Below are 24,982 nucleotides of genomic sequence, written 5' to 3' on the forward strand. Positions count from 1 at the left end.
GTGGTGAGCAAGAAATCAGGAGGGATGCTTCAGTTCAACATAAAATATTATTTTGCTGTCTTCTTCCATTGAGGAAATTAATTTTTTCACCTCAAGCATGGGGTTTCCTCTCAGTTTGGCAACAACTGATGGTATTTGATGGTATTTCATTTAAGGAAGCCAAGGACAAGCAGATGATGGTGGATAATAATTGTACAGCCTGAAAAGGAGATGCAACAAAGGTTAAAACCCCTGGGATGTGAAATCCAGGCAAAAGAATCTTGTTCTCCCATACAAGAAGTGAAACTTCATTTTGCTGCAGTGAATGAGCATGCCCTGAGGGCAGGAAAAAAAAAAAAAAAAAAAGGTGCTTTGGAAACCAAGAGATCTTAAAAAAAAGGAGGAGTTGAGCTGCAACCAAACCATCCATGTGGTCTGGGTGCTGCAGATGGAGCTTCCTCCACTGCACAATAAAGGCAGCTTAAGGAAATTTTTTTCCCCTATTAACATCTGCATCTTGACAATGTTCCTCAGACCATGTTAAGCAACTCTGCTGAGCTGAGACAATATAAAAATGTACCCATTTTCTTCAGCAGAGCAGCCAATGGGATGTTTTAGATTTACACTGATGAAAGCCAGCCTGGATGGAATGAGCAGCTCATGGATTTGGATTCTGGATTCTGCCAGGATAACTGGCTGGTGTTCAGGGTTGTGCTGTCAGTTTGCTGTGGCCAAAAAAATATCAGAACAAGACACCAGGAAGGTGAATCCTTCTTCCCATTCCACCACTTTCAAGCTCACCCATCTCTTCTGACAGCTCTGAGTGACATTAAAATGTCAAAATTGATGCAGAATGTTTCAGATCTCCCATAAAACTGCTCGTGGCAGTGCCCAGTTCCAGCATTCCTTATTTCCAGGATCACAATGAGAAAAAAGCTCTGGTTTGGTTATAAATCCAAATTGCAAGTTTTCAATGTGTGAATGGTAATAAAAACCTGACTGGGCTTTAAAAATCTATTGGTCTCCCAATTTCAGAGAAAAACCTTGCTCTACCCAAGGCAGTTTTCTGGATTCCAGAGGTACCAGTGAGGAGATCCTGAGTATTGCCTGGAAATCAAACATTCAGGTATGATTACTAAATAAAGTTAATACACATTTCCTTTAGCTTTGGTGCAAAGTTACAACTGTTTGACAATGATTTTGAGGCACAGGGAGGTCTTTTTATTTCATCTTTTAGTGCTGACACTCAGGAGTAAACTTTTAATCAGAGTAAGCATTTGGGGAAGAAACAACATTTATTTTATGTGTAAAAAGAGAAAAATGTAAAAATTGGACACCACCTTGCAAAAGTCAATGAAAAAACACAGACAGCTTTGCAAACCCTCTTCTGCTTCCAGAAACAGAGCTGGGCTCTCACAAGTGAAAACAATTTTAATATAAAGGCAGTACTAAGGTGATTTTTAATTGTTTTTTTTTTTTTTTTGGACTGAAAGAAACAGTCAGTGTGAAGCAGCAGAAAGTTATTCCTTGCCTTTCACAGTCTTGATGTGTTAATCCTCCATGTGGATCCCTTTGGAACATGGCACTGAAGCTCCTGCTGGTCCATTACCATGTTTTCCCTTGGGAGAGCTGGGTTTAGATGCAGCCTGAGTTCAGACCCAGCCTGAGTTTAGACCCAGCCTGAGTTTAGACCCAGCCTGCTGGAGCAGTGTCCAAGCCTGGATTGGTGCTGTTTTTACACAGAGCCTCCTCTAACAGACTCACCCCTGAGCCTGAAAGGGTTTTAAATGTTCTTGCAGTGCTTTTTTTTCTTCCTGGGTGCTCCTTCCCCACACTCCTCCGTCTCATCTTTTTGCTTTTTGTGCTTCTTCTTGTGGTGTTTCTTCTGCTTTTCCTCCTGCTCCTCTGAGCTGAGCTCCTCCCCCTCAGACACTCCCACAGAAATTTCTCCATTGCCTGTATTTTCATCACAACTGATGCTTTCTCCTTCATTCTCCTCTTTATGTTTCCTCTTTTTTTTCCTTTTGTGACATTCATTTAGTGGATCATCCAGCTCTTTTCCATTCAAACTCCCTGTCTTAGGCTTTTTCTCTGGTTTCTCACAGTCCTCTGTCCTCTCTTCCTCATCATCTCTCTTCTTCTTCTTCTTTTTCTTTTTGACTTTGGTTTCCAGCTCTTCTGAAGGCTCCACAGCTTTATCAGCTGCAGGGTTGGAATGCTCCACCTTTGTTTCTGTTTCCTTCTGGGCTCCCTTCAGCTTTGCCATGCGTTCAGCAAAATATTCCTGGACAGTGAGAACACTCTTCACTGTATTGGAACCATCTCCAGGGCTGGAGAGGCAATTGTTCCTCTCTTCCTGGGAGTCAGGATCAGCAATATTCTCCTGCAAGGGAACAGAGATGAGCAGGAGTGAGTCAGGAATCATGGCTTTAAACATAATGATGATTTTTTGTACATTAATAAGGAAAATGCTGAAAAGCAACAGTAATTTCAAAATTAGCTATGACAGTAGATTTGGGTGGAAGTGAGGCAGCCCTTCATGAGAAAGGTGCTGTAGGTTTAGGGAAAAGAGGTGGAAGGAGGGAAGGCAGCAAGAGAACACAAACCAAGAGAATTTTTAGTTGTTTTGAGCTCCTTAGTTTGCTACTCCTACATAACTCATGTCACACTCAGTGCATTACACTGACTTCACAAAACACATGTCCCTGCAAAACATAAACCAACAACAAAAAAAATATGATCCACTAGAATCCATCAGGAAATCCCATTCCTGGAATAACTCTTCAGCAAAGAACTTGTGATCCAGGGAGCAATCCAGCACTGAGGCATCTCCTCCACCTTATCTGATCTTTGGAAATGTTTGTTTCAGAGCTGCTCTGCTGTCAGGGTGTCCCAGATGTTGTTATTTAAACAGGCTCCATTTGATCACACGTTATCAGATGGCACAAACAACATCACAGGTTACATCTTACAAGGTTTCTGCAGACATGAAATAGAGAGCTGCTCATCTCCAGCTGCAGGTGAAGAGTCTCCTTTCTAGAAAATAAATATCAAACTAAAAAGCAAAGTATAGTTCTGGAGCTGGATGTTATGGATGGCATGAAGAAAATAGACTGAGAAAGCAACAAATGCCACAAGATGGAAATGTATAATTTGTTAAATTATCTGAGATTTACAAAAGAAACAAACCAGAAAGGCAGCTGAAATTAAGGCTTGTTCACATGCATACCAAAGCATTCAAAACAAAGCCTTTGTGGTACAGCCTTTTGCAAAAGTCGCAAATTACTCTTGGAAATGTCCCAAACTTTCACAGAACCATTCAGGTTGGAAAAGAGCTCCAGGAGCATTGAGTCCAACCTGTGACTGACCCCACTTTGTCCCCAAGTGCCACATCCAGACATTCCTTGGGCACCTCCAGGGATGGGCACTCCAAACCTCCCTGGGCAGCTCCTTCCAATGCCTGAGCACCCTTTCCATGAGGAAATTCCTCCTGATACCCAACCTGAACCTCCCCTGGTACAACTTGAGGCTGCTCCTCTCCTCCTGTCCCTGTTCCCTGGAGCAGATCCTGTCCCCTCTGGCTGTCCCCTCCTGTCAGGGAGTTGTGCAGAGCCACAAGGTTCCCCCTGAGCCTCCTTTTCTCCAGGCTCAGCCCCTTTCCCAGCTCCCTCAGCTCATTATTTGTTTTTTTAAAGCCTTGTAGGGAACCAGGTACCTGCTCTGGATGGGAAAAACTGGGGAGGATGGTGTAGAATCCCCACCAACATCTGCCCTACAACCCCTTCCTGAATGAAAAGGGATCCACAGGGATTATAGTCAGAGATAATTCCATGTTTTTGCACTCATAAATGCACAAGGATGGGTAAGAGCACCCACTCTACCCACACACACTGAATCCTCCTGCCCCAATCAGAGCAGCCAGATTTCACAGCTGCAAATGGGTCAGTTGTACCACCTAATTAGTGGCTTGTTTGTATTTTCCTCTGGTTTTATTCAGAGTCAGGATTAAAAACACAAAGAAGATGAATTTCTCATGTTCAGACTTGGTTGTTTATTAAATCTTATCTAAAGTGCAGAGAGTTTTGCAATATTTCTAGCTACCAGCTAAAAGTGAGCAAAATTGAGACAAACCTAGTTAGTTGCAAGGTCTTTAAAAGCTAAACAGTCCAATAGAGAACTAACACCTATATTATTTATACTTTTGACCTAATAACCAAATACCTGTGACCCTCAGTGCAGCACTAAAACTATTCCCTGAAATCATGAAGAAGAAGGAAGAAGAAAGAGACAATATCTAAAAACTTCCATCTTGTCCCATACCTATTACTATACTCTAAAAATCCCAAATTCAAAACCCTCCACCATGTGAAATCACACCCTTCTATTTAACTACACACCCTTGATTTTAACTCCATCACTCAAATTTGGAAATCCTCTGCAAGACCCCAAGTCAAAAGCAGTGTTCTCCTGGGGGGGGTCAGTGTTAAAAAGTATAAAAAGCTCAAAACTCCCAGGCTTCAGGGTTCCAACAACAGCCACTTTCACTGCCATAACCTGATACTCAGGGAAGGCCAGCAGGGAGCTGGGAGATAAAACTCCACTTATCTCAACACTTTATAGTTATTGCATGATGCTGCAGATAAGGGAGCTGCCTCTCTTGAGGGCATCATTAAACTGGAGGGCTGAAGTGGGGTTTATTAGGGTTTGTGAGTAAGGTTTTCCAGGGCTGGCTCCTCATGCATCCATAACCTTTACTCCCCATGAGCAGGAATGCACAAATTGGTGTCATTAGTGATGCATTATGAGTGGTGGTTTCCTCATCCATCTGCTTTCAAGAGAGTTATTCCAGTGGAACCAAAGTAAGGCTGCACTTGAGATTCCAGTGATGTTTGTGTGGGCACTTATCAAAATTAGGGACTTTTCTTGTAGGGATATGTTGTAGAGTTCCTGAAGGGTTATGAAGTAACTGAAACTATTTGACTTCTGGCAAAGAAGCCTGAAAAGGGATGTGGAACAGGGGGAAAAACAGGATGTATCCACACACAGGTTACATTTGAAAGGGGAGCTGCAGCAGAAGTTTAACAGAATTCCCAGGATCAATAGGTTGAGCTATATTTATATTACACCTGTTTTTATTAAGAACTAACCCAAAAAGCAGAGAATCCCATATCATCACAGGATCATTAGGTGGGAAAAGAGCTCCAACACCATCAAGTCCATCCTGTTTGTGAGCATCCTTGTCATCCAGCCCAAGGCACTGAGTGCTGTGTACAGCCCTTCCTTCCTTGGGCACCTGCAGGGATGGGCACTCCAAATATCCCTGGGCAGCCCCTTCCAGTGTTTACCAACTCTTTCCATGAAGAAATTCCTCCTGATGTCCAACATGAACCTGCCCTGGCACGGCTTGAGGCCATTTCCTCTGATCCTTGGGAGCAGTCCCTGTCCCCCCTGGCTGTCCCCCCTGTCAGGGAGTTGTGCAGAGCCACAAGGTACCTCCTGAGGCTCCTTTTCTCCAGGCTGAGCCCCTTTCCAGCTCTCTCAGCCTCTCCTGGTGCTCCAGCCCCTTCCCAGCTCTGTTCCCTTCCCTGTGCACACTCCAGCCTCTCAATGTCCCTCCTATTAGGAAGGTCCCAGAACTGTCCCCATCACTGCCCCAGCAGTGTCAGCACAGAGGGACAATCACTTCCCTGGAGCCCAAGCAAACAGGGTCATTTTCCTTCCCCCTACAGCAGCATTTTGACACCCTGGATTGCAGAAGGACAAACAGACTCTCAAGTTTTCAGCCAGAACTGTTTCCCTCCCCACCCTGATGTGTAAAACACACTTGGGCCCAGAACACCCATTTGCCCCTGGCCAACCAGGAAAGGATTTTCTCATTGCCTTGGTGACTTCAAGTCTTGACAACTTAATTACTGTAATTGAAGGCAAATATTACTCGAGCTCTACACATTTCTTTCTTTTCATGAAGTACATTAGGCATAAAACAAACGTTCCTTTGGTTAAGCAGAGGAGTTCCAAAGGTATGTATGAGTTTAGAAAATAAGAACCTTGCTCAGAAACTCCTTTATTGATAAGAATTTTAATAACCATGGGCCACTGAGCACAGAACTAACAGGGCATGGAGACAAGCAAAGAGGTGCCAACCTTAGAAAACCTCTGGGTTTAGGAAAAGCTTATGTGAAACCATAAATCACCTGGAAGGGTTGTAAAATGCCAAGGTATTCCTGCTTCTGTGGTGTACCTGTCCCAGTAGCCATGGGAACACTGCTGAACTCTAACCAGGGCTTTTCTCTAACCCCTCACAGTTTATTGTAATTCCTCCCCTGCTTGATCCAACACAGAGAAAAATTTCAAAGAAAAATTAAGCAGATATCCCTAAAAGTAGATTGTGCTGCTGCAGCTTCTGAAAAACCAGATAAAAGACAAAAAGAAAGATTCTTGCTCCAGAGAACTGATGATCAGGTAAAAAAGGAAATGAACAATTATGCTGTAACTGGAAGAAAACCTGAAGATTGGGCTTAGGAGAAGATGTTTGTCCATGTCACGAGCTCCAAAATTGCCCAAAAAATCAAGCTGAGGAGATGAAATTAGAAGGAATTAGGAATAGGGAATTGGTAGGATGGTCCCAAGCAAAAGAAAAGGACTGCTTGAAACGTGGTGTTAAATGTGGAATGAGTAAGAGGCAACAATAGGAAAATTCAAGGGGAGGTTGGGAAGTGCACAGGAAGAGATGAAGGTCAATCAGAGGCAGAAGTCCCCTGTAAATATCATCTGTTTATGTGATTAGTGAAATGTATGGAAAATAATCTAAAGGACATAAAGCACTCCATGTACCATCGTGTTTTTCTCTGCCTTTCTTTGCTTGCTGATTAAATCATTAAGGGACTACACTAAATTTACAAAGGGAAATCCTGGTTCCCTTGAATCCTGCAGGATCAGGATTGCATCTCCAGGGCATCCCACTCTCAGAGCACCTTCCAGTTATTAGTGAAAGGAAAAAAAAACAGGGGATTGTGGTTAATTATCAAAGGAATTCACATCAGTGAAGAGAAGCAGCCCAAAGTGGGAAGGATTTAGACACATCATGAAACCAATTGGGTTTGAAACCCACCCTGGTCTAGTGGAAAGTGTCCCTGCACGTGGCAGAGGTGGGAATGAGATGAGCTTCCAACCCAAACCATTCTGGGGTCATTACAATGAATATTCAAAATTAGAACTGCATCTGCACATTACTCAGGGAGTAAAAGTGAGATAGAACCCATGCCCAAAGCAGAGTACTGGCAACATACAGGAGCAGCCTGGATTCATTCACAGAAGTTTCCCTCCTCTTCAGAATGCAAATATTTTCTTTATAGCACTTAAAATCTTCAAATAGGGGAATAAAAGAATCTCTTGTACCATCTCTGTCTGCTACATATGAACTACTATTACTTAAGGCCAGGAATTTCACATGACTTTGCTTTGTTGGCACTAATTCACAACAATTTTGTGAAATCTCATTCACAAAAATGACACAAAAGGCAAAGTCCAGAAGGGATGAGCAAAAAGGTAGAATAAAGATGAACTCTTCCAGTAGGCTCTCACTCAAATTACAGAAAATGGGCTGGATGAAGCACATGGAGCCTGAGTTCCATGGAAAACACAGGATCACTCAGTTTTAAAATGCAGCCACCCCTGTTCTGCCTTTCTTACCAACTTTCTTGCTGAGAAACTGTAACAATAAGATTAAAATAATCCTGTTCTGTTCCTGCTGCTTCAGATCCTCACTGAGAGCTTGGTAGGAACTTCATGCAGTGCACAAAACTTGACAGGCAAGAGCTGAGGGCATCCCTGTATCTTTCCATCCCAGGAATGGCTGCAGAAAATTCCTGAAGAGTCACTCTGGAGCTCTGCAGACATCAACTGCTGACAGAGTCTTGCTTTAAGGAGTTGACAACTTCAAGTTAAGTAGGAGCATTAACATTTGGATTGGGATCAAACAGGCAAGAGGGTGAACAAAGACCTGTAGCCTGATGAGTTTAAGCAGGATTAAAATAAATACATGCATAAATAAGGCCACATACCATCAGTTCTGCAGTCAGTTCTGGCATCAGAACAGGTACCCAGGAGGCTCCAATGCTTTTAATTTACCTGATTAAAATTGGTTTATTGCAGACAGCTGATGAGAACAGACTCCCAGTACAGAAAGGGCTGATGCAAAGGGAAAAATGGGACAATTGCCCTGGTGCTCATGAGGAGAAGGACAAGCAGCAGATGGAAATTATCCACAGGAAAACTTTGCCAGTAGGAGAAATCAGTATCTTTGTGAAGCAAACAACTACTGGGAGTCTCAACCACTGAAAGCAACTCTTACACCTACCAGGGAAGGGTTAGGGGGAGTTAATCCTTGCTTGGAATGGAAAAGGTGGGATCTGGACTCCAGAAGAATCTTTCAGTCCTGTAATGCTTCAAAAACCTAAATAGGGATACAATTTGACCTCCTGCTGATCACAGAATTGCTAAGGTTGGAAAAACCCTCTCAGAACACTGAGTCCAAAGATTCCCCAGCACTGCCAAGGCCATCACCAACCCATGTCCCCAAGTGCCAGATCCACACAGCTTCTAAATCCCTCCTGGGATGAGGATTCCACCATTTCCATGGGCAGCCTGTTAAAATTAATGAGGGTTTAATGAAAGAGATGAGAAGCAGGGATACTCAATTTGGACAAAAGTGGTGAAAATTCAGGTCACCTGCAACTTCTCTTTTTTGTTGGCCATGGTGCTGTAATTACCAGGACATGCCACATTCCATGTAGGAAGGTTTAATTTTACTACTATTTATCCAATAGAACAATGAATCCACTGATGGGAAATGGAATGAAAAGCCTGAATGTCCAATACCTGGATGACATGACACTTGTTATAAGGACAAGTTCCAATTACTACACAGAAGCACTTTCCTGCTTGACTCTGTTAAAATAAATTCTGTGCCAGAATATATTGAAACATCAGCTGCTGTCTTGCAGTTGATATTAACTTCTCCACTCCACATGAGCCATCAGCTGTCTCTAACCCAGCAAGGACAAGAAGAGAGGTTAGGAAGTAATTAATGGAAAGGGGACAAGGAAAAGTGTTCTAAAATATATGATGTTTTTCCACAGAATTGTGAAGATCCATTTCTGCTACACTTGCAACTACAAAAGAGCAGATTGCTTCTTTAGCAATCAAAAGGCCAAGGAATTTTATTATAGTACATCTATGCCTAAAATAATCTGGAGGTTATTAATAGAATCACTGACCTCTGGAGCAGAACTACTGTGAGTGCTAGACCAGCTCCACTTTATTTATATGGAGTTATGGAAACCTCCAAAGACAGAGGTTTTACCATCCTTCAGCAGATCCTATTCTGATGACAGAATCAGGGAATGGTTTGGTGGGGAGGGACCTTAAAGCCCATCCCATCCCACCCCCTGACAAGGGCAGAGACACCTCCCACTCTCCCAGGCTGCTCCAAGCTCCATCCAGCTTTGGATATGGCACCACATCCTAATGAGGAGGTTTTAGCAGCACATAACAGCACCCATTCCACCCCACTGCAGTGATCTACAGGTGCTTGATTTCCATTTATATTGTATTTGCTGATTCTGTTTTTATTCCAGTTTTAAATTCCGTGGTGATGAACTTTTATTAAAACCACATCCAAATTCACCCAGCCTGTCTCGTCCTTCTATTTTATATTTTTGTTAAAAGCTCATCCTGTACCTCATCAAGTGGACAATTTTAGCAATTTTATTCACTGCCACAACAGAAAGCCCCCATCCCTCTTGCTGAACACTCCTGGTATGCAAAATGCCATTTTTTTGTGATATAAACAATCCATTTCCAGGGGTGTAGGATGAGCTGGAGCCCAGCCTGATCCCATCAGTGAAACAGGAGCTGCACAATAAAAGCTGTGACACTCAGCCAGGTTTTGCCTCCAGCCTGCAAACACCAGCAGAACAGGAAACAGCAGGGTTGCAAAAGTGCAAGGGATTAAATTTTGGCCAGGGACTTGATTGCAATGACAGTCCTGGGGATTCATTCCAGCTGTCCTGAGCAGATCCTGCTCAGGCCACAGCACCTGTATTTCCAAAGGCAGCCTGGGAATCCCAGCACTCTGTCCCACAGGGCACACACACACTTCCTCCTACTGTTCTTACACTTTTCAGGAAAAAAAAGTCCAACAAATTTATTTAAGTTTTTGCACAACAAAGTGAGTAAAATCCAGAAGCTGAGGGAGAATACACACTGTGGGATAATTCCCAAGAGGTGCAGAAGGCTGAAGGCAGAGAAGGAAAGAGTTAAAAACTCAGCATATGGCAGAGAAAATCCTTTTCATATCTTGAGAGACACTTAGATATATCCCTGTGACATCTCATTCCACTCCAGCTCCTCTGCTGAGGCCAGCACAACTTCTCTTCCTTTGCATTTCCCTGCAAATTACATCTGTGCCTTACACTGGATATAAACAAAACTAAAGGAAGAGATTTCCCCTAGGATCTCTCTATTGGCACGATGCAGAGATCCAAACACAGTGACTTCATCTTCCCCAAAAGCACCTAAATCAATTCTAACTGTTCTGTTCTCACCTTGAATAACAGAGGAAGTACAGTCCAGCAAAAACCAGCACAGGACTGGGAAGGTCACGTTTCCCAAGTTCTCTTCCCAGCTGGTGGGAAACCCTGGAGAAGTTATTCCCTCCAGCTCTGGCACAGGTTATCAAAGCACAGAACATGCCTGATCAACTGCAGAACTAAGAGTTTTATAAAGTGTTTGTAAGGTGCCTTGAGATCCTTCACAGAGGAACAATTATGAAAATAACCCTGGAATTCCACTCTTCTGCACCAGGAACTGAACACAGACATGACCCAGCAGCACTTGGAGATGGATCTGTGAGGAACCAAAGCACCAGGAGTCTCAGATACTGTGTTTTAAATGAGTGGGAAGGAGAAAAAAAACATGGAATGGTTTGGGTTGGAAGAGAACCTAAAGCTCATCCAGTTCCAACCCCCTGCCATGTGCAGGGACACCTTCCACTATCCCAAACTGATCCAAGCTCTGTCCAACCTGGCCTTGGGCACTGCCAGGGATACAGGGGCAGCCACAGCTTCTCTGGGCACCCTGTGCCAGGGTCTCACCACCCTTTCCAATATCCCATCCATCCCTGCCCTCTGGCAGTGGAAGCCATTCCCTGTGTCCTGTCCCTCCATCCCTTGTCCCCAGTCCCTCTCCAGCTCTCCTGGAGCCCCTTTAGGCTCTGCAAGGGGCTCTGAGCTCTCCCTGGATCCTTCTCTGCTCCAGGTGAGCATCCCCAGCTCTCCCAGCCTGGCTTCAGCCCTGGAGCATCTCTGGTGCCTCCTCTGGACTCTCTCCAGCAGTTCCAAATCCTTCTGCTGTTGTTCCCCAGGGCTGGGGCAGCTCTGCAGGTGGGGTCTCACCTGAGAGGGGCAGAATCCCCTCCTCCCTTGCTGCACACACTGGGGATCAGCCCAGGATGCAAATCAATGCAGATTGCTTTGTTAATCCTGAATCATGACTTTAAATGTCTAAAAAGTCTTCAAAAATCCAGGACAGCCACCCCTGTCCCCAGTACTGTGGGTATTGTGGGCACTGCCATGCTCAGACACAATCCAAGCCTTCTCCACATGTCCTGACACTCCCTGGGCACTTTTATCATCCCTTTGTAATTTGTGGAATGGGCAGCTGCTATTAAGGATTGAAGAGACCAAACCCTCACTGATTTTCCAGTTCAGGATTTTCCTGTCCTCCACAGACACAAAAGAACCCCAAAAGAAATAACAAGAGGGCTTGGCCAGACTGTGAATACAATCAGAGGTATCAATGAGGGCTCTGAAGATTTGGGATGCTGAGAGAGAGAAGGGAATAAAATCCATTGGGAGCACCTAGAAGAGAAAAAGTTGTTCTGGTAGCAGTTCCAAGAGTGAGCACAGTCACAGCATCACAGCTTTGGCTCTGGCAGAGGAAACCACACGTGCTTTGAAATCTGCAAACAACACCTGCCCACATCAAACTCCTCTTCTGGCTCTCTTCTAATAATAAATGTAGAGAAGCAGATCTGGGTGGAAATAAAGTGCTTCCAGGAGCATGTGAGGCAGGTAATTTAAAGCTAAGCTTTGCTCCTTTCCCCTTCCTCTCACAAAATGTTTCTGAAAAGGAAAATTGACACTTGAGCCTCTTCTGTTCCCCAATCTGAGAGGGAGATTTGTGGGAGAGCTGATCCATGGATCCAAACCAGCTCAGACCTCTGGGCAAGGGGACAGACATTTCCTGTTTTTCAGCACCAGCAGTGGCTCAGGAGCCCCTGAGAAAAACCTTGTGTCACTTTGTTGTCACTTTTTAGTGCGCCTTCCTCGGGCTTGGTTCTTTTCCTCTAAGCAGGTGTGAAGGGGGGACTCAGAGCACAGGGAAATGAATCAGAAGTTCACAATTTGGGGCAGGACAGACCAGAAATACCATAAATACCAGCTGGGCCCTGTGTAGACTGAAAGACAGATGCAGAAACACAAGCAGCAAAAATGAGAATTGAATTTGAAACACAACAGCAGGGCTGGGTATGCACATTTTTTTCTTTCTCTCCCATCTATAAGGGTCTGAAGAAGAGTTTGACTGAGGAATGGAGTTTATTTTTTAAGGGATACCATTCATGCAGTGTGCCTAGAGTTCATAAGATCTTATCTTTGTTTTCCAGGATTCACACAGCACAGCCCAGTGACTACAACCCAGCCAGGTCCAACCTCTCTGCAGCCTTATTTTCATAAATTCTTCTTTTCATAAATTCATTTCTGCCTTTACTTTTGGTGCTTCCTTAAACAACTCTTCTGACAAGCAGCTCCTCAGATCAATTCCAACTGGGACTCATCCTCCCCTCCAAAAACCAACCCAACTCTTCTCCTCTCAGCTTCAAAATGCTGCTCCAAGTGTTTCCCTACCCATCCTGCCAGTGTCCTACCTTACCCTCTCACTATCTGAGATGTGTAACATCCTGCCCTTGTTCTGTCCATCATTTCCTTGCAAGCTCTCTGGGGAAGCAATTAGCCCACTTGTGAGCACTCTACAACATAATTAACAAATAATAACCACTGAGAAATGTAGGCCAAAAAAAGCCAAGTTATCACAGCCCCATTTCTGCAGAGACTTGCATTGTTCTGTGCTCCCTTGCAGCTTCCAAGTTCCTGGAGGCACAGATTCTCCTCCAAGGCACCACAAAAGCAAAGGTGAACCCTGTGTTTTAAAGAAGATATAAAATGTTCTGACTTTATGTGGATTTCCAGGCTCTGCTGATTTCCCCCATTCATTAACATGGCCAGTTGTCAGTATTTACATAGAGAACACTACAATAAATCTCAGAATTGGAGGTGAAAGGATCATAATTTGGTTCTAAATTAACTCTGGCAACGGGAGCACCAAAGGAAGGAAAGACAGGATGACTGTAACCACAAGCAAGATGTAACATCAACATAATGACATCATTTGGGATGAAAAAAAATGCTGGAGGAGAACAAGGACAGAACCTGTTCTTGGGTTTCCATTCACACATCCCACAACAACCAGTAGGGAATGGTAACAATTACCAGGGAAAGCCTAAAAATTCACTCTTATTTCAGCAGCAAATAAAATATTTACAATTCCTCAGACTTCCTACTGTAAGACAGCTCTCCCAGGCTCCTGAACACTTCCTAGGAAGTTTTATGAGTCCTGGCTATCACTAATACTGAAAAATAAAGGTGCCAAAGCAATTAGACAAAGGTTTCTAATAAGGCTGAAGCAGAATTTTGCTGGGGAGCCAAGGAAGCATAAAGGAGGATGAAGAAAGGGAAGAAAAGGATAAATGATCTGTTTGTAGTGGTTATTGGGATGGAGAAAGATGGCATTCAGAATGTACAGAGAAGGAATAATGTTGAGGAAAGGGGGGGAGAAAGTATGTGGTTAAATCTCCATATTTTACAGCCTTGAGTAGGTCAGCAATGATGACCATACTGAAATTCTGATTTTAGATCCACCCAACACTGATCCTGTCCTGAAACACTAAACTGAAATGATCCTCACTGTGAATAGGACAGTGAACAGCACATTTCAGCCCCAGAGCAGCAGGAAAACCTGTAATGGAGCAGTTGGCACTAATTTATGGATAATCCCTGGAGCCTGAGAGTGCCAGGATGTCCCACCCAGCCCTGCAGCCTGAGCAAGACACAGCATGTCTGCTGTGACCTGGGACAAAGCATCCCCATGGTCACTTGGTGAAATCTGCCATCCCTGGCACAACTTTGGCTCTGCCAACCTGCAGAACAACTCACCTGGTTTCACCTTAGGTCATTTGAGGAGAGAACAGCTCAGATCAGCATGTACAGAATAGACAGAATTTCCCAGGCTTCGGTGGCAAGGAAAATTTTAAATGTCCAAGAGGAGAGGTCTTGTCCTTCAAAACTGATAAAAAGGCACGGCATGGCTGGAACTCAGTGATCTTTAAGGAACTTTCCAACGCAAACTTTTCTGTGATTCTCTGATACTTATAATGCTGAGACACTTTGTAGCCTCACAGTCAATTTCTTATCTCAGCTTTTCTGCTCGTGGGCAACCCAGTCCTGATCTCCCAAGCATTAAAGGTGAAAACATTTGATTTATTCTTGTTTCACATCTGTATCTGTCCAGCTTGCTCTTGGGTTTACAATGAATTCCTCTCCTGGGATTAAAGAGCCTCATTTTCCACCTTCAAACCCATCCTTGGGCTTCTTTGCCTTTGGGCTGCTTTCCATGGCTGATCTTTGTGTTTCTGCTCAGCTTTTCATGGAATCACAGAATGGTTTGGGTTGGAATGAACCTAAAGCTCACCCAGTTCCAACCCCTGCCATGGGCAGGGACACCTTCCACTGTCCCAGGTTGATCCAAACCCAACCAAACTGGCCTTGGACACTTCCAGGGATCCAGGGGCAGCCACAGCTGCTCTGGGAATTCTATTCCAGCCCCTCCCCACCCTCCCAGGGAACAATTCATTCCCAATATCCCATCCATCCCTGCCCTCTGGCAGTGGGAGCCATTCCCTGTGTCCTGTCCCTCCATCCCTTGTCCCCAGTCCCTCTCCAGCTCTCCTGGAGCCCCTTTAGGCTCTGCAAGGGGCTCTGAGCTCTCCCTGGATCCTGCTCTTCTCCAGGTGAGCACACCCAGCTCTCCCAGCCTGACTCAGAGCAGAGGTGTTTTCCCTTTTTTCTTTTTTTCAACTGTTTTGGTGATAACTGCATCCTGGTTTTGACCTGGTTGAGTTTTAAAGGCACACTTGTCTTTCATTACACCAAGTCTGAGCTTTAGGGAACTGCATAAAGATTCCACAGCAATGCAAAAAAACAAAAACAAAAACAAAAACAAAGAGAAAATCCCCGTGCCTGCAATTCCAGATAGATTTCCTAGGATTTTATTATTAACTCTTTGTGTAATGCCCTGAGGGAAGTGAAGAGCTCTGTGGTTACCCAGTGAACCACACAAAACAGAGAAGCTGTTGCCTCAAGGGACTTGCAGGTAAAAGCTCTGAATGGGTACAAAACAATACAAATAATTGCCAGGTAGGAGATCCTGCAGGCAGAACATCTCCTGGCACAGGAGCTCTGGAAAAGCAGTGGGGATGGGATGCTTATCACAGCACAGCAGCAAACTGCTCCAGGAATAAGCAGCAAAATGAAGAGTCAAGAGGAAATGTCAGATTAAAGGGAAGAGCAATTTGTTCCCAACGTCTCATTTGCTGCTAATGCTCTGCAGGTAAGCAAAGGAAAACAGAGGCTGGAAAAGCTCCCTGAGATCATCGAGTTCAACACTCAACCACTCCCCAGCACTGCCAAGGCCACCACTGACCCATGTCCCCAAGTGCCACATCCACAGGGCTTTTCAATCTCTGCAGGGATGGGAACTCCAGCACTGCCCTGGGCAGCTGTGCCAGGGCTGGACAGCCCTTTCCATGAAGAAATCTTTCCCAATATCCAATTTAAACCTCCCCTGGTGCAGCTTGAGGCTATTTCCTCTGCTCCTGTCACTTGTCAGCTGGGAGAAGAGCACCTTCTGTCAGGGATGTATCAGCCCAGCACAGAGCTGGCTGTCCCCAGCCTCCTCCAAGCTGTTCTCTTGAGAGGGAAGTGCTGTTGGTTGGGCTCTCAAATCCATAAAGGAAGGCTCAGAGAGCTCTAAGTGCCCTGAAGCAGAGGGGAAAAAAAACCAAACAAACATGCTAAACAGCAAAGAAATTCTTGCTTGATGCTGAGCATTAAAACAATGTAAAGGGAAATAATGAATCCCAAAATGGTTTGGGTTGGAAGGGACTTTACAGACCATGGGCAGGGACACCTTGCACTATCCCAGGTTGCTCCAAGCCCTGTCAAACCTGACTTAGGACACTCCCAGGGATGGGGAGTGTTCCCTCATGCAGCAGACCTGAGTGGCCTTTAGCAGGAACACAGAAGCTTCAAGAGTTGTTGCTTACCCCCAATTAAAATCCACCCTAAATCTGCTTGCTAATTTTGCAAGAAAAGGATGGTTGTGGTAATTCTAAGCAATGCAACTCCACTTCCTCTGTCTTTGGATATTGTGGTTGGATGACCCTGGATCTGATAAAGCTCCTAACAGGTTGTGATAGAAGCTGTAACTGCTCATGGAATTTTTACACCTTTCCTCCATGTGGATTCTCTGATGTTGAATGATACAGTTGAACCCAGCCAGGAAAACAATTTTACTTTCCTTTTCATGCAAACGTTTATTTTCACAGAGAAGGAACTTCATATTTGTGAGGCTGCTGTCTGCCTGTGGATTGTGCCTCGAATCACTGAGAGAGGATGGAATAAACAAAAAAAATAAAATCACAGAATCATGGAATCATTAAGGTTGGAAAAGTCACCCATAAACCACATCTTCAAGTGCCACATCCACATCTTCCAAACACTTCCAAGCATGGTTAAGTGTTAAAAAGAAAATAGAACAAAAATCTATCCTTTGACTGACTTGGAAGCCAGGCTAAAATAGAAGCAGTCCTTTAAGAAGTTGAAATAAAACCAAAATAATTCTGTGTTGATAAATAAAAATAAATGCACTTGGGCAAAATAGAACCTAATATGAATAGTATAAAATTAGAAAGTCAGGATGTGTTTCAGCAGTTCATCCAGTCTGTTACTGGATGTTACTGATGCTTCTGAATGTCTAAAATACCACATTAAAGCTGGACAATTTAGAAGGCAATATATCAAACGGATAGAGGTTAAAAAGAAATCCCTGTATTCTGATTGGTCCAAAGCTCCCCAAAATCAAGTGTGCCAGAACTATTTACCATTAATTCTAACCCTTAGTCTGATTTCTCAGACATTTCTCAGCTCCTTCATGCAAACACGACCTTTGCTAAAAGGAGGTGTTGATTTAAACTCAATGAGAAACAGGAAAACAGCACCAACAGTATAAATGACCACTAAAGAGCATTTACAACAATATTTTGTGCTGAAGCAGACAAGCAGCAGCCACAGACCTTCTCCCAGAGAGGAAATCACCTCTGGAAAAGTGGCAACAACATCCAAATGGAAGCAGTGAGAGCAAGGTGCAGATGGCAACCATTAACATGACTATTTTTGCAGCAATCAACACCTCCTGAACAGGAAAAAAAATTAAAAAAAAAAGCAAGAATCCATGCTAAGTCATAGGTGGTAAGAAGCCAACACAGCATTGAAGAGGAGGAATTGTTCAACTATTATCCTGGCTATGAGCATTGCAAATGCAAGCACTGACATCCAAGTTACAACCTGTTAGCCACCCCAGCATGCTGAAGGGATTAAAAGCTAATGACAGGCCACCATCCCTCTTAAAATCCAGTGCCAGGCCAGGGGCTTCCACTTTCTCAGCTGAAATATCCACAGTTGCAACATCCCTGTTTGCTCCTAACGAAAGAGGTGATTCAACTTTCTTTCCAGGAGCTGCTGCACTGTAAAGTGTTGATTAGAGCTCGAACCCGCCCCCAAAATTTAAAGCAGAGGGGGGAAAAAGAATACAAAGTGAGGTGTAAAAGGAGATGGGAGTCGAGGAGGAAATCAAAGCAGGGAATTCACCAGGAGGTAGAGATTTTATCAAAGCCATTGGTTCATTAGGCAGAAAATCTGACTGTCATTAACACGGTGCTGCAGTGCTTTTTGTTAGTGAGTTCTTCAGGGCAGACACCTTTGTATTTCTACTTGTAAAACACCAATTAGTACCTCGGGCAGACTACAAACAAATCAACATTAAAACAAAGCAGCGAAACAGAATCATTTGTATCTCCTGCTAAGCCTGGAGTCGTCAGGACAGATTCAACTCCCTGGAGAGAGAGCACATTTTTCATTCCCTAATAGTCTTCCCCTCTCTGCTGCACATCTGTAGGAGTTAAAAAGCACAAATTTGGATTTATCTCTCTGTTTTTGGGCACAGAGGGAGTTCACCATGGGATGCTGCCCTGGGAATTCTTGTTACACGTTTTGTGTGTGTGTGTATTCAAGCTGGATTTCAATTAACAGCAGTGTAATTGTTGCAAAGCCCACCCAGCACAGCCAGGCATCACTGCTTTCCCAACGTGCAAATGAAGGTACCTGCTCGACATCCTCTGAAAGGCATTTTTGGGAATTTAAAAACGGCAGGAAGGGTGGAAGGAACCAGACCTGGTTCAGTCTAGTCCATGTGGAAGCAATGGGAAGGGTTCCTGACACTGTCTCCAGAAATTCTAAGCGGGTTTGGTTTGCTCATTCATTTCCAAGCAGTTTGGGAGAGAATTTACTTCTGTGCAGGATCCATTTCCTCTGATCCTGGTTGTTGCTGCCTGGGAGAAGAGCCTGACCCTCACCTGGCTAAAATCTGTTTTCAGGGAGTTGTGCAGAGCCAGAAAATCCCCCCTGAGCCTCCTTTTCTCCAGGCTGAGCCCCTTTCCCAGCTCCCTCAGCCTCTCCTGGTGCTCCAGCACTTTCATCTTTCAACCTGCCCTACCCATCTTCTCCCCTCTTCCCACACACTTTCTAAACAATATTAAATGTCTTTTCCGGTTTAGCTCCCTAAAATATGTTCAGAGAAAAGGTCAGACATAGCAACAATCTGCTGCTTCAGGGTCACAATAATGGTTAAGATGCCAGACTACAGATTCAGAGTCTGAGCCTGCCATGATTCACACTGAGGGCTGGTCAGGTTATGCTTCTGTAAGGAGAAAAATGGTAATTTAGCCTTGATGATTGAGAAAACTTGAAAATCTGCCAGCCTCATCTTTGCCTGGAGTGCCAGTAGCTATTAAAGCCTTAACCAGGGACACAGGCAGGAATGCATGATTTGGGGTTTATGACTCCTGCAGCAACGTGAGTGTCAAAGGTTGGGAGAGAACGATGGTCTCACCTCCACATTCCACTCCCTGTGGTAAAGAAATGATGGTTGTGAACAGAAGCAACAGAGATCCATTTTTTAAAGAGCTGGAGAAGCCTTTCCATGTTAGTCAGGCACACAACAGCCTGTGGGGTTGATGCAAAAGAGCACCAAGTTATAGTGGGATTTTTAATCCATCTGTCAAGACTAATGTGAGCAGAGCTGATCCCTCTCAGAGAAAAGGTGATGGATTTCATAAGCTCTCTAAACTACCTCCTGTGGGTAAAGAAACCTGGACAGCAGCTTGGAATCAGACTGAGAGCTCTCCTGAAGGAGTTAACCATTCAAACAGGTAATATGTGAATTTTGAAAGGATTTGGCCACCAGAGCTATTTCCCTGCAACAGTTCCGAGGAGCTGCTGCCAATGCTAACATGGAGAGGCAGCTACTGACAGGTTTCATTCTGCCCAGTCTGATGCTGCCATTGACACTCATGCAGACAAGCCAGCACAAACAGGAATAAAAGGCCACCTTCCATGGCAACACTTCTCAAGGAACTAAGGAATTTACCAACAGCCCTGAAATCCCTGGCAGGTGGTGGGATTTGCTTCCCAAATGTCCCGGGGCACGGAAAAGCTGATGGGACTCACGTACCAACGGCTGCTGGGCAGCTCCAGAGATGAGTGACAGCCTCTGCAACATCCAACAGCAATTACTGGCTCATGAGCCCTTTCAGGCAGTGGCCAAGGGATGTGGAAGCTGGGGATAAATTCCAGTTGGAGGTCAGGGTCTTTCTGAGAGGACAGAAATTTTTGGAGAACCAACAGCTGCTTGAATTTTTCTTCAGGCTCGACAGCAAATGGCAAATTTCTTACACAAGAGTTATTTGAGCAGCCTGGGATAGTGGAAAGTGTCCCTGCCCAGGGTAGAGGGTTGGAATTAGATCATCTTTAAAGTCCCTTCCAACCTAAACCATCCATAACTCTAATTACCATCCCAATTTCTGCCTCTGCATCTTCTACCCCAGTTCACCACCTAAGCAGGCAGCTCTGTGCTAGTGCAGAAGGTACAAGTGATTCAGAGGAAGCTGAGCTCATTTTGCCAAGTCCAGGGGAAGGGTGAGCTGTGTACAGGAATGTTCCCTCCCAGACTGGGATCTTCACACCCTGTGCTCAGACCAGTTCCCAGTTTTTCCTGCCTTGGAGAAAAGGGGGTGTGGGTGTAAACTGGGAGCTGAACTCCCAGCTCCAGCTCCTCTGCTTCTCAGAAAACTCAGCAGCATCCCTTGAGTTAGATTTTGAATCCAAAATTTAGGCCTTTAGTCCATCACTAGTTTGAAGACAGCAGAAAACCCTCAATCTCAGCAAATTTAACCTAGTCTCATTCTCACTTTAGAAAAAGCTCTTACAACATTCCCCAGAAGTTGTGCTTTGTCTTTAAAGCAGAGCTGACAGTAACATGAATCCTGGAGAGCTGAAAGCAGGGAAAGAATAACAATGTGAAGGTTTGAGGATGATTTTGGAAACACCAGAAGACCTGCAGAGGCAGCTGAGATCCAGCTATCAATGACAGAGTAGCCAACACCACTGGGTACAATCTGCATCTGATTCACAGGGACTGGAAGAGAACTAGGAAATTGGGATTAAACTCCAGGGATGCCATTCATCCTGCTGCTGAAGGGTCCTGGAGCTGCACTGGGGAAGTCATTTGAGGTTTGCTGGGACAGGAATATCAGATTGGAAGGAGGGAAGAGATAAAAGTTTGCTGGTTTTCCACTCAAAGCCAGCCTTTATCAAAGTTATGTGACCACCAGCTGAGATTAAGGACTGTAGTAAACCTCAAACCCCAGCCTAGAGCTGAAAACCTTTGAGATTTAATGCTCCTAATTCCTCCAGCTCTCACATTTACTAGAAGTGACTGTTAAAAAAAATAAAACAAATCAATCATTCTGGAGGAACTGCTGTGCATCCTGAAACAAAGGGAAAGGATGAGATCATTGCTGTTTCTTCAGCCTTGCTGAGGTCTCCAAGTGAACATATGAAGCAGATGAGACCTGCCTCAGCAAGGCCTGCCAATGTCAGAGCAATAAATAAATGCTCAGAGAGTGAGGCTGCACCTTCAGCTGATGTGAGCTGCTGTCAGAGCTGGGAAACCTGCAGAGTCCCAGGATTTCTGGGGAAATGAAGATCTGGAGCTGTGCTTTCCTCTGGAAAGGGTCAGGCTGTCAGGCAGGCATTTAATTTTGAAGAAAAACACTTCCAAAGCTTCTTTCCCATTGTGATCCTCTGTGTTGAACTTGGCATTACCATGGAGTTCCTGGGCTGTCCCTACACCAGGGACACCAAGGCCTGGGAAGCACTGAAGCAGTTTGTCCCAAACTGTTCAGCACCAATATTTAATGTGGGGACTCCTGCTTTTCTTCCTGCATTTATTTTCCTGAGCTTTGGCAACTGAGAAAGATGGAGCCAGAAGAGCTGGGACTTTCAGTGCCTCTCTTAATGGTGAAAATTAGGAACTTTACCTGTTATTAAGTGTAAGAAATGAGCTGCCCTGACCAACTCCTAACTGTGTTTACAGTTTTCCAAGAATTGGTTCCCAACCCAGAGTCCCAGCCCAGACCTTGGCACAGCTCCAGGCACACTGAGGCTCTGGCATTCCTGGTGGAAAGTTCTCTTTGCTCCAATTCCCATTCCCTCTGCCTTAGACCCTTCACTTTCAGGTCACATAAAGACAATACATAAAAGAATGTTCATCTGTAACAACATTGTCCAAATAACTCCTTCTGTGAGGACAATTTTTGTCTGACCTTTGTTCCAAATCTGACAGCAAAATTCTGATTTTATAAAACTCTCTTGGAATACATCCTTAATTTTAAACTTAATTCACCTTCAGATGAAAGTCTAAACAAACAATTAGGAGTCAGGCTGAATTTATGCCCTTTGGGGGGAAAAAAACAAAATCACCACAAAACACATTATCTACAGAGATGCCTATTGACCCAGCAGTTATCAGAAACGTGGTGGGGTTTTTTTTTTTTTTTTAATTTTTTATTCTTTCTGGCACAAACCCAGCTTTCTAAAGAGCCAGTGACCCACTTTCACCTAGCTGGCCTCTGAAGTTGAGAGAAGACTCCTGCCCTCTGGATGCTGGGGGCTGTGTTTGAAGTCCCTGCTGTCAGGAGATGGTCAGTTTACGTCTCCTGTCCCAGGACAGGAAAAGGATGCACTCTCAGCTCCATGTGCTTCAGGGAGATAAGCACAAAGATTTCTGTCCTATGCCCTTATCAGCTTTTCCTGCTACTCTCCAGAGCAGACACACCACCAAGGCTGGCAGTAAAAATTAAACTTAAGCAAAAGGAGAATAATAATGAAAAAAAAAAAATATAAAGAGAGAGAAAAGTATTTCTCATAACTGTAATTCAAAAGGTTGAAGATTTTTGGGGAAAAAAAGTGTGCTGGGATTTTTAGGAGTACTGAAAACTACCTAAAATCTTCTGTATTCTCAGTGTAAACTGATCTATTCTGACAGAGCCAGGATAACTTAGGGTTTAAAAGATATCTAACTACTTAAATAATCTTTACTATATAAAAATTCTTCCCCTTGTAAATAAAACCAATTAGCTGGCAAAAGGACACTCCCTGAATGTGGAAATAATCATGGAATTACAGAATGGTTTGGGTTGGAAGAGACCTTAAAGATCAACCTGTTCTACCCCTTGCCATGTGCAGGGACATCCTCCACTAAACCAGGTTGCTCCAAGCCCCATTCTATAAATTAATATTTGTATTTGCTCCAAAGCCCATCCTATAAATTAATATTTTCCCCTGGTTTCTTTTGCTCCAAAATTTATAAATTAATATTTTTATTTCATGGTTTCTTTTGCTTTTCCTTCTCCCTCTGCTGCTCCCTCCTGCTTTTTATGTTCCTCCAGTTCTGCCACCTCATTTTCTTGGTGTGCAGAGGACAAGCTAGAGCCTCCAAGGATTTTGGGTTATCTCCCATCTTTCCATCTCCTGCCCACATAGGGTTTAATTTATGGGTGCTTCAGCCTCCACCCTCTATAAAAATGGAGCAACTTGTTAAAACATTGTTAGCCATAAGTGAGATGGACTCAGTGTCATTTTAGGAGGCACCTTCAGGTAAGATATGAACACAGAGGTGATAAATAAATATTCCAGATGGAAACCAAGTGGACAGCTCTCCACAAAGCCACCCCTGGATCTACTGATGTAGAAAAAAAAAATTCATCTAGCAAATACCCACATATAATTGACAAATGGCTGTTTTAGAAACCTCAAGAATTGCTCCTATGCTCCTCCCCAGCCCTCAATATCATTATTAAAATCATGGCTGCACTGTCAATTTTTAAAATGAAATAATTTAAGAAAACACCTCTCATGTAATTGTAACAGCTGTTAAATCCACATCACAGATGTAAAGGGATGCCAAAAAATGGGGGAGAACTTTATGGATGTCACAGGGCAGAGAAAGCCCTTGAGCACTTCAAGATTCCCATATTCTGGACTTACTTCTGCTACCAATTTCTTCTAGGACAAAGTGTTTGAGGTGACGCTTAAAAGAGGCAGTTTCATTTTTAAAAACTTTCCAGGTGATTGAAAGAGTTTATTCTGGATCTATACAGAAGAACATGTGGAAACCCAAAATGAACAGAGGCCAATGTAGAAATAATCAATGTATTGGCATTTTAGGCAAAGTAGAACTTCTCTCTTAGATGTTCCTGTTCCTCTTCTTCCTTAAAAGAAGATTGTAAAATTTTGCTCTTAAAAAGACTGTGTTGCTGATACAATTTAACCCTTAAACTTGACTTAGTGTCCCCATTAAATGAAAAAACACTTTTCTGTATACATGAACACCAACATTTATGTTATTCTTACTATCTAGTAAAGAATTCAAAAGGCAAACCTTAAGAGCTCAGCATTTCTCCAACTTCATTCTGTCATTTCTCTTTTAAATTCTACCACAGTAAAAAAAATTTCCTCACTCAAACCTCCTGCAATAACACAAAAATAAGGAAACAATGATGAAATGCACTTTGGGCAAGACAGGAATTATAGTGATGGCATCAAAAATGTCAAATATTCCTTCAAACTGGAATGAAAGAAGTATTTTAAGACTTTAATCACATGAAAGCAGCATTGAGCTCAGGATTCTGGATAAACCAGCATATGTGTGTGTGTGTGTGTGTGTCTGGGTGTGTTTATCCCTGGATATCAGACAGGACAGGAAAGGAAGAGTTGAAACACTTGTCCAGAAAATGCTCAAAAAGAAAACACAGCCAGGACAAATTTAGCAGCTTTACTTAGCTGGGATATCAAAGGCAGAGCTGACTGGAAAAGCAACCACCTCTCAAGAATGGCAAAATAAACTCAGCCGAGTCTCGGGAGGAAAACCCGGATCAGAGGCTGGATTTTGTTAACTGTTGCTGTTTTGGGTAAGTCAAGTCCTTTCTGACACTGCTGAGATAATCTTGTCAAAGAACAACATAAATGAAAAGCCAAAAAAAAAAAAAAAAAGAGACAAAACCAGCAAAATTTCAGGAGGAATCTGTTTAGTAAAGTGGCTTTGAGGTGGTGTCTGAAGAAACAAAACTCGGAATGAACTTCCTAATTTT

General features: G+C 43.7%; 1 protein-coding gene across 1 annotated transcript in view; it reads right to left on the minus strand.

Moving 5' to 3' along the window:
• Positions 1-282: 282 nt before the first annotated feature.
• Positions 283-24,982, minus strand: part of PINX1 (PIN2 (TERF1) interacting telomerase inhibitor 1) — a 58,543-nt gene continuing 33,843 nt past the window's right edge. Inside the window, exon 7 of the mRNA XM_079298226.1 lies at positions 283-2,362. Coding sequence (XP_079154352.1) covers positions 1,763-2,362 — 600 coding nt within the window. The 3' untranslated portion in view covers positions 283-1,762. The remainder of the gene's footprint in view (positions 2,363-24,982) is intronic.

The sequence above is a fragment of the Erithacus rubecula genome (genome assembly GCF_903797595.1).
Source record: "Erithacus rubecula genome assembly, chromosome: 2".
In the NCBI taxonomy this organism is placed as follows: domain Eukaryota; kingdom Metazoa; phylum Chordata; class Aves; order Passeriformes; family Muscicapidae; genus Erithacus; species Erithacus rubecula.